Here is a 16155-nt window from a genome sequence, read left to right on the forward strand (position 1 = left end):
CATAAGCCTAAAGGATGATATTCCATAAACAGTGAGGATAACTAATCACAGTGCTGGTTAGGTTCCTTGCTTCCCATTGTAAACAAACTGTGTTTGATTGAATAGGTGCTTTGGTGTCCAACTCAAATACCTACATACTGTACATCCCTTCCTTCAACACTCTGTCCTTATTCTCCCAATCTATCTGTAAAACTAGACATTCATTTGAAGAAATGCAGTACATTAAACAACACACATGCTGTACTTGGAGGTGATAAATGGATTATTGCACTGCGATGATTATGTATAAGAAGCTTTTTTTCCTATTCAATAAAAAAAAGATATAGTGTAATGCATGTTTTGGCCATTGGTGATATCATCAGTATACCATAATGCCATTTCCTCAAATGTTTGCATAAAAGGTTATGGAATGTTAGAGATTAATGTACTGTCCCCAGTCTTCCTCTAAATCCTCTTTGGCTGAGGAGCATAGTCTGTTCTTAGAATTCACTATTACACAAACTTTCAAATGAAGTTACTGATGAAAGTCCAGAAAGTGATACTTAATATTTACACATTCTTGACACCCTGTGGTCTTTTCTCTTTGCGTGATATCCATATCTCTCCCAGTTTGACTGCAAGCATCATGTCGGTTCATGCAGGGTGATAACTACATTCCCTCCTACTCATCTTCCTACCCGGTGCTATCTACAGAAAACAACTGCAAAAGTATACTGTTCATTTTTGGGCATTACAATCTCATTTTGATAGGTGGAAAAAACTATAACACTGTTTCAAATGCACTGAAGCCAGATCATTGTCTTTGGTTTTTTGTTGTTGTTTTTTTAGCCCGTATGCCTTTTGGTACAAATCCTTATTTTAACTCCCTATACCTAGGTAAATTGTAGTAATTACATTACTCAGTGAATTGTCCCAGTCACATCCACACAATGAACATAAGCTAGTGTTACATTTCATTACTGCCTGAATACATAATTCATAGGGTCAATATTAAAAGTTACAGACGAGCAATTTTGGATTTTATAATCCCTTAATTTCCTTAATCCAATCAATCTCTCACTTTATCATGCTAGAGGGAGATGAGAGGAAAATGCCTCTTCAATGCCCTCGTTGTCAATGTCTTCGCTGGTTTGGAAGATTTGGACCCCGAACGTTCCTCTTAAAGTCCACACGTTTGGAACAACCACCAAACAGCAGTCCCTTCAATTTCCTGTCAGTTTCTTTTCTGTCGGCTGAGGCTCAGAACTAGTTGGCCCCAGATGTTTGCTTGAGTCAGTGGGGTTTAGAATCACCCAAAACACCCACCACTCCCATGACTATGTTCTACATTCCTCTCTACCACTCTTCAAGTAGAGTTGAGCCAACTGTGTTTCTCGAGCGCTGCGCCCCCTACAGGTCGGTGGAGACGCTGCCCCTCTTCACCCGCAGGCTGCCTCCCCAGCCGCGAGGGCAGGTGTTGTAGCTCCGCAGGCCGGGCGACCGCAGGCCCGAGTCCTCTGACTCCACCGAGGCGTCCGAGTCGGTGAGGGAGCGGGTGTTGTACAGCCTCACGGGGGAGCGGATCAGCCTCGTGGGCGTGGCGGGGGGGCTGGCGAACGGCGGCGACTGGGCCCCCAGGGCGCGGGACTGGAAGGGGCTGAAGGGGGGCTTGCTGTGTTCGTAGGCCTGGTGGTGGGGGCCCCCTAGCGGGGAGATGGGGAGGCCGTGGCCGCTCAGCGCGCCGGGCGACGGGCTGTTCTTGCGCTTGGCGGCGTTGATGATGTTCTTGGCTAGGAGGCGGTGGTTGGCCTTGGAGTCGAGGCTGCTGACGTTGGGGGAGAGGCAGCGGGGCTGCCTAGGCGTGGAGATGGGGGAGGTGGCCGTGGATGGGTGCAGGGGTCTGGGGGTGGAGGTGGTGGAGGAGGCCTGGCTGGGTTGATACACCACCATAGGCGACTGGCAGCGGGTTTCCCAGGGGGGGGAGACAGGGGAGATCAGGAGGCTGGTTGTAATCGGGGAGGGCTGGCTGCCTTGGGGGCTGGGTGACCAGGCGCCACTGGGGGGTCCCTCTGGGCTGCTGAAACGCCTGGTGAACTGGGGGGTCCTGGAGGGAGTGGGGGTCTGCGTGGGGGTTGGGGTTGAAGGGGACTCCTTTCGTGCCTGTGAGAAAAGAAAATAGATTTGTTTTAGACTCCAGGTACACAGTACTGTATTATGAAATATGCTTCGATGTGCCGTGGTATGAATCATGTTCTCGCTTGCCCTTAATCTCTGTAATGTCTAGACTTTTTTAGTCTCCTGTCATAAAAGACAGAACCCTCCACCCACAGGTCTATGTGACTGACCCCACGTTTCTCTTCCTCCCCACAGTGTTGTCAAGATGACAGCAACATGCCAAAACAGCCTCACCAGCACCCAGGCTACCACCTGCCATCTCTGCGTACATCGTCAACACGATAGGACACCAGATATACTGGGTATGCCTGGTCTGTAGCACTTCACTCAGGTTACTGTCATCTGTCCCTGCTGAGGTGACTTAACCTTTACAGGAGATACAGTACGCCGCTACCCTGCCGGGGCTGGGCAGCTTTCACCTCCAGCAACCGTTTAAACGCAGGGAGATGAGGTCGCCTCCGGGGTCTGGTCTAGACAACGATGGGGCAGTTTAGGGTCCTAACCCAGATTCTGAGAGGGGTGTGTGTGTAGATCCCAGGCGTATGCCTCGAGGTAGAGCAGAGTGTTCATAGTAGACAAGTGAGGGCCATGGTGTGGGTCAATCCATTTTGTCTAAAGGTGAAAGCCTCGAGCCAGAAAACTGAGACTACCCCCCCCCCCCCCCCCGCCTCAATTCCCCTTCCCTTCAAAGGAACAGGTCAGGAATGCACGGTCATCACTCATATTCGTATTTCCTTTCACGAAACACACACTAAAGCCACAGGCAGTGTTATTTCTCTCCACATCATTGTGTGCACCATACAAAGGCCTTAAAGGCCTAATGTATAATGTGCCTTCTAGTTTCCAATAGTTGTAATAGTTTGTAGAGATAGGGACTGTGAGACGGTGCTATGCCAGTAGAGAGAGGCATGTCAGTGGAATAGGAAAGCAGAGAGAAAACGAATACACACTGATGGTTGGAAGTGGAAAATAAGATGTGAGAGGACACGAGACAGCACACAGGTACAGTACAAAGGAGAAACAGTTCACAGGAGGGGGATAGGAGAAAGCTTTAATAAGGAGAGGAACAATTGAACACAAAAGAAGAAGACGTCCTTTGAAGAGGCAGGAGGGAAATCAAAAGAAGCATAAGTGCCCGAGAGATTTGTAAATGAGAAAAACAGTCAAACGATCAGAAGCTACAGGCTACAGTGTCATTCTGCCTTTTTCTTACAATCAGATTACTTCTCATGTCTAGAGGCCTTTACTGTCCTTACTCATGTCCTTTATGTTGTTCTATGAATAAACACTCCACCTGGAATTATTGCTCCGTCAAGTCATAAAATAGTATACATTACGTCAAATAGCATGCAGCCTCCAAATTACAACATCAATAGACTCACTCAAAGCTATAATTTGGTAGAGAACGTCTAAAAGCAGGGTAACCTAACTGCAGCCTGATTTCCCTGAAGAAATAGAGACATTAAGGGAGTTCCCTCACTGCTACTTTACTGTCTGTGAGTCTGTATTAAATTGCAAATCATAGATCATAAAACAGACGCCAGACCATCTGCTAAAGTGCTTTGTAAGGCAGTGTCACTCTGATGCCTGGAGAGTTGGACGAAAAACACTGGAAAATGTGTGAAGTCATTTCTCATCTCAGTTATTCAGACCTGACAGAATACTGAAGTAAAGCAGTTTTGAACACTTTGGAAGTGTGGCTTTGGATACAGTGACTTACCCAAATTAAGGCACATTAATATTAACATTAAACACTCCTCTGGGATATCAGTGCATGGAGGGATGAATATGTGTCCACCTTATGATCATTTGTAAAATTAACTAATTTTAAATTCAGTACTCGGGGAAAACTCAGAAACTGGATTTGTAATCCACTTTAAAGCTGTTACAAGTTTTTCGTAAGATTGAAAACATTTAAATATTTCTATATTGCAATGATAAATCGAGAGGGATCAGTGAATGAACTCCTCTGTGGAAACAATTCTAAAATGTAAAATAAACTACAACAGAGCATTAAAAGAAATGAAGCTTGGGGCTGAGGATGCCTCCTCCTATAGAAGCACGGCCACACCTGGTTCAAAGCATGCACGAGTACTGACACTCAATTGGTAACATGGGGCATTCATCTAAGGCCTTGTTTCGGTGTACCTAAACCCACAAACTGTGAATAAGAAGCAGACTGAATTTACCCTGGCAGACAGAATATTTCCGTCGCTAACTCCTAGCTAGCTCAATGCAGGCGCCTAGCGTGAAAGTTATATACTGTATCTTTAAATAAGGGAATCCACAAAGAGCTGCAACACAATATATCGGACCTTCAGTGTATAAAAATAATCTATGCATGCTTATGCTGTGTGCAATATCTACATAATTTGGCTCATTCTGTCTATTGTGCTTTGCTCTTGTAGACAGAGTTGTGTATCAGTGGTAGAAAGAAGGCCTCCACACCTGGGGTTCTATTCCTGCCTTCTTTGCCGAGAAGGTGGGACGTGGTGCCTGGACACCCGACCGTGGAGAGGCCACTCGCTCGGGAGAGAAGGCCGACACAGGGGAGGTGATCCTGGGCTGCCTGGGGGAGGGAGCCCCCCGATAGTTTGGAGGATAATCCCCAGATCCCGTCCCTCCGGCTGGGCTGGGAGGCAGCTGGGGGGACAGGCAGTGGGCAGACCTGAAGCTGGGCTGGGAGCTGAAGTGGGAGGGCGCGTTGGAGGGAAGGGGGGTCTGCCTGGAGTAGGACGTGACCACGGGCTTCGGGGGTGGGGCCCCTCTCGGCAGGGAGCTTGTTGGATCTTTGACGGGGTTGAAGATGAAAAGGGAGGAGTTGAGCTGGTAAGGCTGGTGCTTGGAGAGCTCCATCTCTATCTTGGTACAGCCGTTCTCCAGAGGGGGGCTCACAGGCGCCGGGGCCGGGGCCCTCTGGATGGGCTTCTTCTGGACCGGCTGCTGGGCCTTCATGGTCCGTGTGAGCTGCTCGCTGATGTTGGAGTTATTAGCGATGGCTTTGACCCGCCCGGGCATGTTGGACGGGTACACCCAGGATGGCGGCAGAGACATGGTGGGAGAGGGAGACCTCATCTGCCCTGCGTTCTGGCTCTCCAAGACAAACTTCTCCATCCTGGACTGGCGCTTGGCAAACAGCTCCGCCCCCTTCCCCGAGGCGTTGGTCAGGGTCTGCTCCGGCTTGTGCTCGGCGCGGGCTCGGGTCCTGGAGCTCCGCAGAGTGGAGGACCACTCTGGCGCTGCGTCCATCTCCATCCTCACTTCCTGCTTGGACAGGAAGTTGGAGGCCTCGGCGCCCAGGGCCAGCAGCTCCTCCTCGGAGACAGGCTCGGGCGCAGGCCTGTCGCCCTGCTTCTTCCTCTCATCCGCCCCCTGCACCAGGGACAGCAGCTCAGGGTTTGGAGCCACCACCGGCTTCTCTTTAAACGTGAACATGGACTTCCTGGTGGCCCGTCTGGCCGCGCCCTCCTCCAGGATGCCCGTCTTGATTGGCGACTGTGGCCTCCATTCCCCAAAGGGGCGAGGGACAAAAGAGGAGGGCCGAGGGGCCGTGGGAGGGGCATGCTGGGACGCCTGCGGGGCGGGCGGGACGTACCGAGACACGGTCGGAGCAGAGGGAGGGGCATACCGGCACGCCGGAGGGGGGCAGGCGGGGGACGTGATGGGAGACATGGGGGCCGGACTGGAGAAGGACTGTGGAGGCTGGCTGGTGAAGGCTGGGAGGGGGGGGGTCGGGTACGACGGGGGAGGAGGGGGAGGAGAGAAGGCCACAGGCCGGGGGAGAGGGAGAGGGGGAGTGGAGTAGGAGGGAGCCGGGGGAATCTCCGCGACTGGACTCCGGGCCTCTGGTGACCGCACTGTGGTAGGGGAGAAAAAGGGTCTGGCGGTTCTGTTGATGATGGCCGGGGCTTGTCTGGACAGGGACACCGAGACCTTCCCCGGGCCCTGGGAGCTGTGGCAGCCATTAGGGAGATCTCCAGGAGGAACAGGCTCTGTGTAAACTCCATTCATCCCCGCTTCCCCCCGGACCGGCTCACACTGGGCCGTACAACTGTCACTGTGCGGGGCGGTCTCGTTCTTCACTTCACCCTCCAGCTCTCTGGAGACCTCCTCCCTCTCCTCCTCCTCCTGCTTTGCCTTCCCCTCCTCTTCCTCCTCCTCTTTCTCATTCACGGGCAGGAAGTGTCTCTCCTGTATGATACTGTCCTCCGGGACAGGCTCCACCTCGAGGATAGGTTCCCTTGGGTCCTCCATGATGTCACTTCCTCTGAATGCTAGCCTGCTGGGTGCCCAGGGAGGTTTTGAGGCGCTGTTCTTACAGTTCAGTTCTCTGTCCTTCCCCTCACTGGCCCTCTCTGCCCATGTCAGATTGTTCCGAGACGGGCCGCCAGGTTTCTCATTCTCCCCCTCTTCCCGTTCCGAGCCCTCGCCGCCGCCGCCGCTCTGTAGCGTGAAGGCGTTGACGCGCTGCTTGCGTCGGTTGAACAGCTGGACTCCTCTGGAGTTGGAGTTAGAGGGGACGGTCAGCTGGGCCGCGATGATCTGACTCCTCACACGAGCCTCCTTCAGCTCCTTCTCTGAGAGACTGGCACTTCTGGTCAGGTCTGGAGAAACGAGAGAGAGAGAGAGAGAGAGAGAGAAAGAGGGGGGGAGTGAGTGAGAGACGGAGAAATCGAGAGGGAGAGAGAGTGGGGGTATATTGAAACATTAGATTTGCATTTTACAGGAAAGCTTTAAGAACTTCACAGTAAATAGATGAAACGCATTATTTTACTGTAGAATGATTTAGGGGCGTGCTGTACAATAGTGTACAACAAAGACAGTTTCCAGCTCTCCTAAAAAGAGCTCCTCAAACAATGCTTGTAAATGTAAAACGAGTGTGAGCCACCAAGGACAAAGTCTTAACAAGTCTGGGAAGAAATATGCTCTTTAAATACTCACATAATTGCTTCTGCTACAGTACATGTGGTTTTGATTGCTCTTTGTTTTACTTGTGAGTCGTATAGAGAGAGAGGGAGAACAGTCTCCTCTGACAGTTCACTTTTCCAAGCTGCATGGAGACATTGAAACCGTCCGACTGGACCGAGGAGAGATCTCAATATAAACATGTTCACAAGAAAGATGTGAAAAGCTGCTTGACTAAAGCTGACAAGTACACGCCTGGGTGCACGTCTGTGACAAGACGTTTAAAAAAAAAAACCTTTCAGCTATGAAATAGCAGTGATTTTGCATTTTTTGTTATTTTTTGTTCCAACATGATTCTGTTGAAAGGGGCTATCGTTTATTGTCTGCGCTTAAGAGCTCCATTCCAGGCGGCTGGAATATTTCCTCTGCCATCTGCAGTAGGCCCTCCCAGAACATTCCTCAACTGCCGAGAAAATTCCCTGCTTGAGCTTCCAACATGCCTTTGGTAATTTCTTCAAGGCTATATCCTTAACCCTGCATGCATCATAAACCGTTTCAGCACTCCACTTTTCTGAGTGGAAACGCCTCGAACCTCTACCGGTGCTCAAATACTTGAACTGTATGCCCTTTTTATGTTTGTTCATCCCCAGCCTACCAAGAGCATTATCATAGGCCACAAATCTCTGTGATGAAACTTTCAGCAACGCTGCTTCAGTGAAATTCCCAGTTTTGCAAAGAAACTGATTTTGGCTTGTTGACTGGCCCTGATTGGTAGGAGCTACTGGTTAGGTAGGTGACGAGTGCTATCAAAACAACCCATCACTGGAATTGATTGGCATGTGGATCTAAGCTTCTCCCTCTGACAGCAGCCAGCCCCTGTCCCGGGAGGGCTGGCACCACTGGGATCCTTTCAGAACTCAATTAAGTGACGATCCAGACAGGTACAGTACCATATACTGTATAATTATCTGCCAATCACAATAATCCCAAGGAAGCCGTCTGCCTGCAAAGCTTTCCCATGGTGATCATGCCGAAGGCAGTTTTTCTTGGCTCTGAGCGCTCTGGCATTAAATAGCAAGATGGCTCTGCCCAAGTAGGACTAGAAATATTGTGCATCTGTCTTTGATTTTACATGCCAAAATCTGGCCTTAATTGAATTAACCAAGGGAAAGGTGCTTTTTATGCCAGCATGGTTGAAAGAGTCTTAACCACAAACACCCTTGTCCTAACTACTTTAGTTTACTTTTTGTTTATTTACTCTTGTCCTGGTGACTTGCACAAGACTAGAGAGGGATTCGAGCCCTTCCCCTTGCGTTAAACAGAGGAATGCATTCCAGGTTGGATGACTGATCTCCCTTTGAGGCATTAGAGTGCCTTCACTGATCAAAGCTTTCCACTCAGGGGAAATAGCTCCATCATCAGGTGCCCTTTGCAAAAAATGATTTGTGTTCCAGAAAAGTTATTATTATATCTCGACCTCTTTTGCAATAGAACTGTTATAGTGTGTGCCGTAAAGATCTAGCCCAGCTCATTTGAAACCCAAAGGAAGAATCATCAGTGGTGTGCATCATTTAGTTTCACAAATAAGGGAAGAGGGATGTACATGTCATGTACCTGCAAAACACGTCAATGTGGGTGGTACTGCCTCGAGATAGAAAGTCATTTTATAAGCTGTTCTGCGTCTATAGTGCAAAATGTCCAGAGCTAACAGTGTGTAGCCTAACATGTAAAGTTATTTACATTTATACACCTAAATCACTGGCGAATTAAATTTATCGTAACCTCTGCCAGTGATGGATGTTAGATAACCAGTATCAGGTCACAGACACTGGCGCACATAACGCATTCATCATGTAGCAGCTTGACTGTTTATTCTGATACGGTAAGAGGACAACTTTGCGAAACTAAAGCTGTTGTTGTTGAAAAGATCAATACTATTCCCAAACACATATGATGACATTAGAATTCTGGCAATATATGCCCGCACATTATTGGTTTTTCGTGGAGTACCAAGAAATGCAAAGTATTTAAATCAGCCAACGCTGCTCATCATTATAACTTGGGCTACAGAATTAAATTAGCCGACCGACCACATGGCGGAGCGTTTATTAAAAATAAACAGGAATTGAGAGCAACATATGCGCCCTGGTTAAAATGAATTTAATTATCGCACCAGGCAATAACGGAACCTTTCGCATCGCATTTTTAACTTAACAAAACTTCTGCTAAAAAGTATCTAGGCCACTGCTAAAAATGATGTTTAGGCTCCTGGTAGATTGTCTGCTTGTTGTGAAATGATAGGCTATTAGCATTCTCTCTCCTTTCTTACCTTTAAAAAGTCAGCGCTCCGCTCTTTAGTTGCAGTTCCACAAGCTTTTCCAATTTAACTGTGTCTGACTCTGATACCTCCACACCCCCTTTCTGTTGCCGGAGAGGGGATCGGATTTCGTTTTCGTTGCAAATGCTGGTCCTCTAGCGCGCCTGAGCCTCCAGTCCCTCACTCCGGACGGGGAGGGTGAGGGTTCGAGTTCGAGAGCTGATTCAATAGCACTCCCGCATGGTTTTCGCATTTCCAAATCAGACGTTCCAGACGAAAAGGGAGGATCAAAATCAACCAGTGCTGCCCACTACTTTACCTTAGACTTCAGCAGAATGTAGACCTGATCAGTCTCTACAGACTGTCGCTTTATCTGTCTGCCCGGAGGAGCAGACAGTTAGTGTCTACTCTCAGCCCAGATGTGTTTGTTGCTTTCAGTAGGCTACAACAATCTATTTGAATTTGTAAGTACCGTAGGCCACATACAGGAGCAACTATAGTTTCAGGTCATTTTCAGGTCATTCCAGGAGACAGCCGGTGGTTTGGAGCATCACTCTCATGATGATGTAGTTGCCTAGCAGTCCTGGTGGCTGTCTGAGACTTACAGAACTCAAAATGTCACTCAGAAGCAGAGGCCCTCCTCCTTTTAGTAGTCGATGTTTGGGTTGGCATGTGCGACACAGAGTTGGGTCGACCGCATCAGCCAAATGCAACCTCTGACCCAGAGGCTCTGAAACGGCCTGGAGCAGTCAGAGCTGTGGGCTATAATGAGTGAAGAAGTCCAGGCATAGCAGGAGACCAAAGGCCATGTATGCTACCATATGGATTAGACCACTGCGAGAGCACCAGCGTCTGACCTCTTATTCTCCAGGCTGCACGTCTGTCAGGCTGATTCAGTGTGTGTGTGTGTGTGTGTGTGTGTGTGTGTGTGCCTGCCCTCTCTAAACGTTTGCCCTCCCTGAACCCCAGGGTCCTGCAGCCCAACATGCATGGGAGGGACAGGAATTTCCTCTCCTTCAGCAGAGAATCAACTTGGCCCTTGGCAATGATGCAAGAGCCTCTCTGTCCTGCTGCCTCTCTCTTTTTTCTCTCCCTCTCTTTCTCCCTCTTCCCCTCTCTCTGTTCTCTCTCTCCCTCCCTTTCTTTCACACTCTCCCTTCTCTCTCCCTCTCTGTCTCTCTCGCACTCTATTTTCTCTTTTCTTCTCCCTCTCTATACTCCGTTCTCTCCTCGTCTATCAGTGTCTCTTTTTCTTCCTGTCTCTCTCTGATCTACCATACCTCCACCCCCCCCCCCCCCCCCCCACCACCACCCCCCCGGGTGAAGGAAGACAGGGGAACTCCCCCAAACCCCAGAGCCCAGAGCAGAGCAAGGCAGGGGGGTCAGGTCAGGAGGGAGCGGCCGTGCAGTTGTATATCAGGTCAGATTACTCCGTCCATCGGATGTTATCTTTCGCCGGGGGCCGGCGTTGGGGTGCAGAGGGGTGACGGCAGCGGCTCTGCGGGTGATGTGTGGGGCGGTGCGGGTGATGTGTGGGGCGGTGTGGAAAGCCAAGGATTACCAGACGTCCTGGGTCTTACTGGCCTGTATATGACTTCACCTCCCCCTGATCCCACGGGGGGGAACAGCCCCCCAGCCCTGAGGCTCCACCCCAGCTCTGCTCACACTGTTGCCTCAGTACTTTGTATAGGCATGGCCGAGGACTATGTAGACTCTATCATAACACAGTGCCTGGTATTCTGTGCGCACTGCACTTTGTTACTTCCATGTAATACAATTAGCATTACTAAAGTACTAAAAAGGTGGAGCTAATATAGCAAGTAATAGTGTTGTTACGGGGTTATTACAGAGAAATTAGCAATTATTCCACCGATAGATTATCAACGACAGGAATTATCCACAGCAGTTCTTTATAATGCCTGTACTCGACTGTGTTTCCCAATGTATTAATCCGTCTGCTCCGACAACAATACTCTTATAATGTCAATGTTCTGTCATCATCTAGCCGGTCCTGTTTTTCCTGCTTGGTGTTTCCCACATTAGGCTTTAACAAGCTAACAGCGTCTGTGCATGTTTACCCCTCTTTTTCTCACGTTCCCAGGTCTAGTACCAACCCACCAGCTCTGTGCTGTGAAAGGAGACTAATGATCTGAAAAACTTAATATGGATTTTTTCCAAACAACTTTTCCCACAAGTTGTTCCATTATGGTCATGGGGGTATGTAGCGAATGAGATTGCCCGTTTCAAGTGTGGTGCCTGATTGCATTTCCACGGCAGTTAGGGCTGTGTTTTTATGCCAGGGAAACAGATGTTTTGAGCGTTTCACTGTCTCTGAAGCTGGACAGCTCTTCATGACGAAGCTGATGCTCTTCATGACGTTTCTCCTCTGATGAAACAGGCTCTCCTCTCAAACCTGCAGTCAGCAAACCCACTGGGTCTCATTTGGTTCTAAGTTCCAGTCAACAGCTGCACCGTATTGTCTTTGCCGTCATATTATACAGCAGATTTGGCACACACACACACACACACACACACACACAAACACACACGTAATGTTGCTTGCTGAGCTAAGCTCTAAATGCATACAGACAGAACAAACAGGCATCAGACTTACTTGTTTTGTGGGCCATCTGATTGGTGCTGGTGGCCAGGGCTGGCTGCCCTTTGCCCTCCATGTAGTCCCTCCTCTCCGAGGATGCTATGCTCTCAGTGAAGTTGGTGTCTGAGTCCTGCCCCGCCTGGAGAGACCTCCTCACCCCCCCTGGGCTCCAGCTCACTCCCCTCCTGATGGACATGTGCCCCCTTTCTGTCTCCATGTCTGTCCCCGGAGACAGCTTCTGTTCTGGGTGAAAGGTGCGGTCCTGAGGGGGCGCTCTGGTCCTGGTCAGCTCAATCCTCTTCTACCCCGTTGAGACGAAGCCCTCTCTGGCTGTGTTCGTTCCAAGGTAGGGTCACAGTTTTGGAGTGTGCAGGGAAGGATTTACCGTAGTCCCTTCTGGCACGTGACGTGAAAAGTAGCGAAAAATAGCAATTTTGTCTTAATCTGAACCCGGGTTGCTGCTGACCCACGGAGGTAATCCCTGGGAAGGTCGTCCCGTAGCTCCCCTAGCTCCTAAAGAGACGAGGGGCTCTTCCGCTCCTCTCCTCTCCTCTCACACAGTGATTCACAGTCTAGCAGGACCTCCCAGGAGAGGCAGAGACAGAGCAGCGTGGATGAAGCCCCATGGACCGCTGCCAAGAATATTTCGAAATCGCGATCCAGCAAAGAAGGGGGCTGAGAGACCGTACAGCTTATTTGTGTATCTATCTCTCTCTCTCTCTCTCTGTCTTCCTCTCTTTCCCACTCAAATGGCTGTTCCCCCTCTTCTCTTTTCTTATTCCAGACACCAAAACATGTCCGTTGACAGCGTCGCAATCTCTCTCCCACAGATTATTTTCCTTCTCCAGAAAACGAGCTGCTCTTTATCTTTGAAGAGCATAACTCAACAATGCTGCGGAGAGGGCGATCTTGTTTAGTAGCTTCCTGCCGTCAGGGTGATGTTAGGAAGAAGATTTTCACTCTTAAAGGTCACTGTTTCTATTCAGTCTCAAAGACGTCTGTAGGATTTGCTTTATTGTTTTTCATCCATTCATTTGTATCTTATCCAGATGGTTTCCTGTGTGATTCCATATAAATTAAGGCCCAGAAACCACTTCTATATAAACGCCATAATTGATTTATTCCACCAAGTTTGACTTTTAATCAAAGAGAGAAACAAGAGGTCACTTTTTTGCCTGATGGATGCTAGCTTTGATAAGATGCAGAGATATTCCCTTATAGTCACACAGTAGTCTGGAGGGCCTCACAGGGTTCTGAGTCCAGTTCTAGTTGTCTGTGTGTGTGTGTGTGTGTGTGTGTGTGTGTGTGTGTGTGTGTGTGTGTGTTTGCTTTGGTTGGTTCAGAGCAGATCAGCTGATCTCTATGTTAAAGGAAAGTCCAGTCTATGAGACTTTCATCCATGTAGATCTTGGTTTTCCTTTCATTCTGTTTCATGAGAAGGAGTGAAGCAAGGAAATGTGATCTCCACAGCCCTGAAGGAGTCTTCTTCTTGTGCACAGCCACCTAAAAGTTAAGAAGAAGACAGGGGTTAATTTGGACCATCATCAGCATTCATTCATTTGGATGCCAATGTGTCCAGCACAGCGCCAGATGGACCTCAGATGGTCATAGTCTTCCCTGTAGCTCACAGTACATCTCTCTTTGTCAGGCAGACTTAATCGATTTAACATTGACCACCAGACTGCATAAGACACAAAGATGTTTACAGCTGTTTGATAGCTTTCCCCCACAACTCTGGCCGACTGCTGTACATCTGTCTGTATTGTCCTTTTTTCCACTTGGATCTCCCCCACAGCGAAACTCCCCAAGAGTGAGCTCATCCATTTGCTCTGAGATGAAAGTGACAGTATCTGTTTCAGTCCCCAAGAAGCCATCCAAAATGACACAAGCTTTGAAATGAGTCTGAAAATGTTTTACTATGTTCTCTCACAAACAATGGTTCCCACATCTTTTGCTGATAACGCTGTATTTTGCCAAGTTCAGTGTTCGATCACATCTGACAGGTTTACAACTTTTCCTAAATCATAAATATTGTGTTTTCACTCTGATTGCCTCAAGGCCTTGTTTTACTCCACACATAGGCATTTCTATAAAATTGCAGATCACCACTTTCATTGAATTTTAAGTGGTTTAGTCAGATTTGTCGCACCTGTGGTGTTGTGTCTAAAATAACCGCCATAGAAAATGGATGAGTAAGCTGCTCTCTCCCTTATTATAATGATTGTGGCCAAATGTGGCCAGTCTGTTTTAACTGTTCTTATATTAATGCTTTTTTAATGAGCATGTTTACTTCCAAATATCATAAATCTCTACGTCCATGTTAACGGCCGAGGCCCCATAGAGCAGAGGGGCCGTTTCCCCACAATGTAAGTGGGGTGGAAACGGAAGTGGGGAAACGCCTTCCTAATAAAACTCTGTCGGTGATAAAGCTGGTGTGTCTCTCAGACAGGGAAGGAAGGCCACAACTCATTAAGCTGTGATTGTCAGAAATCTCCCGAAAACCTGCCAAAGAAATGAGCTTTTATCTCCGCTTTGGGGCTGGGTACAGAGTTATATCCACGCCTGCAAGATGGGGATAGATTTAGCCCTGAGGGCTTTGGATCACTTCTAAGAATTGTGTAGCAATCACTTTTCATGTCTCACACATGATCCTATAAAGCATCCCATTATAGGGAGAGTCATGTTTCTCCTCCTCCAATGTTATTAAGACCGTCTGTCAGTGTCTGGCTGTGATGATAACCAGCGTCTGTGCATCCTCATCCTTGATCAGACTTGTCTCTCCTGGAGACGCGTCAGGGCTTTACTTGTTGTGTTCGCTCAACACTCAAACACTCAAAGGTGGAACAGACAGCCCTTTCAAAGACCAACTCCAGTCAAATGGTTTAGTTGGAAATGGTGGTCTAGACTCTGGTTAAGAATTGTATGAATTCAAATGCAGAATCATACATTTGGGGATGGCTAGGTGGCAGTAGTGACAAAAAATAACAGGTGTGCCTTGAGTTTGAATTAGGCCTTCTAACTGTGCTGCCCCCCCACCACCACCACCCCCCCAAATCAAGAGCTGAGTCACCATAGTCCTTGTGTTAGTGACCCCTCACAACCCCAAATAAAGACAATCACCCCAAACAACAACAACGGCGGCAGGAGGGAAGAATGACAGTATTGTTTAGACGTTTTAACAAGAGGCCTTTGATTCTCACTGATCTGTGGAGAACATGGGTTGATCTGGATCTGTCTCCCATCTTCAGAGCACAGAATAGTTTTTCTGATTGAACTGAGGTTTAGTTTTGTCAGTGTACATTCTATTCTGACAGCTTCTGTTTAATCAAATGCCAATTTGGGTTGTGTGTTTTGGGCCGATTTCAAAAGCGTCTCAGCACCTTTCAGCACCAAGCGTCTCAGCACCAAAATGGTGTTTACCATTTTGGATGTGCAAAATGAGCCGACTCATGCTCAGGACATGTTCGAACTGCACATCACCCAAACTTAAAGAATGTGGTCTTATTTTCATCTTTGATCTAATCTGTAAATGTTTAGTCATCACAAGATAATGAACATGTGGTATTGTCCGAACTGATATAAAATTGAGCGGTTTATGTGAATCTGGCGCACACAGCATCACACTCGGACACGTGTTCAAATTCTGTGAATCCTTAACTGCCAACCTATCTTTAACCTTTACGTCTGCTGGGAGTCGGTGATCGTCCTGGATATATGGTGATGCATGTGTTTATTGGATAAAGCCTCACGTTATCCACCTCTCCCTGACCTCCCTCCTCATCCTCCCATCATACCAGCTATCTGATGTCATCCCCCGTTCTTTGCTCTGCCCTCCAATTACACACACCTTGAAGTTCGAGTTCAAAGGTACCACTTGGTACCCACATCAGTACCCGCCTAGCCCCCCGCACCTGCCCCCCACCCGCCCCCCACCCGCCTTCCCATCCCACCCACTGACCCAGCTTGTTATAACCAAGGATATCATTTACTGGCCCCTTCAGGTCATTTCAGTGTGTAATCACAGAGTTCCTGTGAGCTTACAACTCATGATTGATTTATAGTCAGGCAGTCGGCCCGTCTACCTGTCGGGTCCTTACAGTGTGAGCACAGTGCTGTACGAGGGGTACAGAGGAGAAGGAGCTATACTTCACAGCACGCCTGGTAGAGTACAGCATACCCA

General features: G+C 48.5%; 1 protein-coding gene across 1 annotated transcript; it reads right to left on the minus strand.

Annotated features, from left to right (window-relative positions):
• Positions 1–1389: 1389 nt before the first annotated feature.
• synpo (synaptopodin) lies at positions 1390–12192 on the minus strand (the record flags this gene model as incomplete). The annotated part of the gene is made up of 5 exons (XM_084449119.1): positions 1390–1801; positions 1922–2139; positions 4603–6192; positions 6328–6758; positions 11991–12192. 5 exons carry the CDS (start codon positions 12190–12192, stop codon positions 1390–1392), a joined length of 2853 nt encoding a protein of 950 aa, XP_084305245.1.
• Between the last annotated feature and the right edge of the window lie 3963 nt (positions 12193–16155).

Source organism: Borostomias antarcticus (genome assembly GCF_949987555.1).
Source record: "Borostomias antarcticus genome assembly, chromosome: 14".
Lineage (NCBI taxonomy): Eukaryota > Metazoa > Chordata > Actinopteri > Stomiiformes > Stomiidae > Borostomias > Borostomias antarcticus.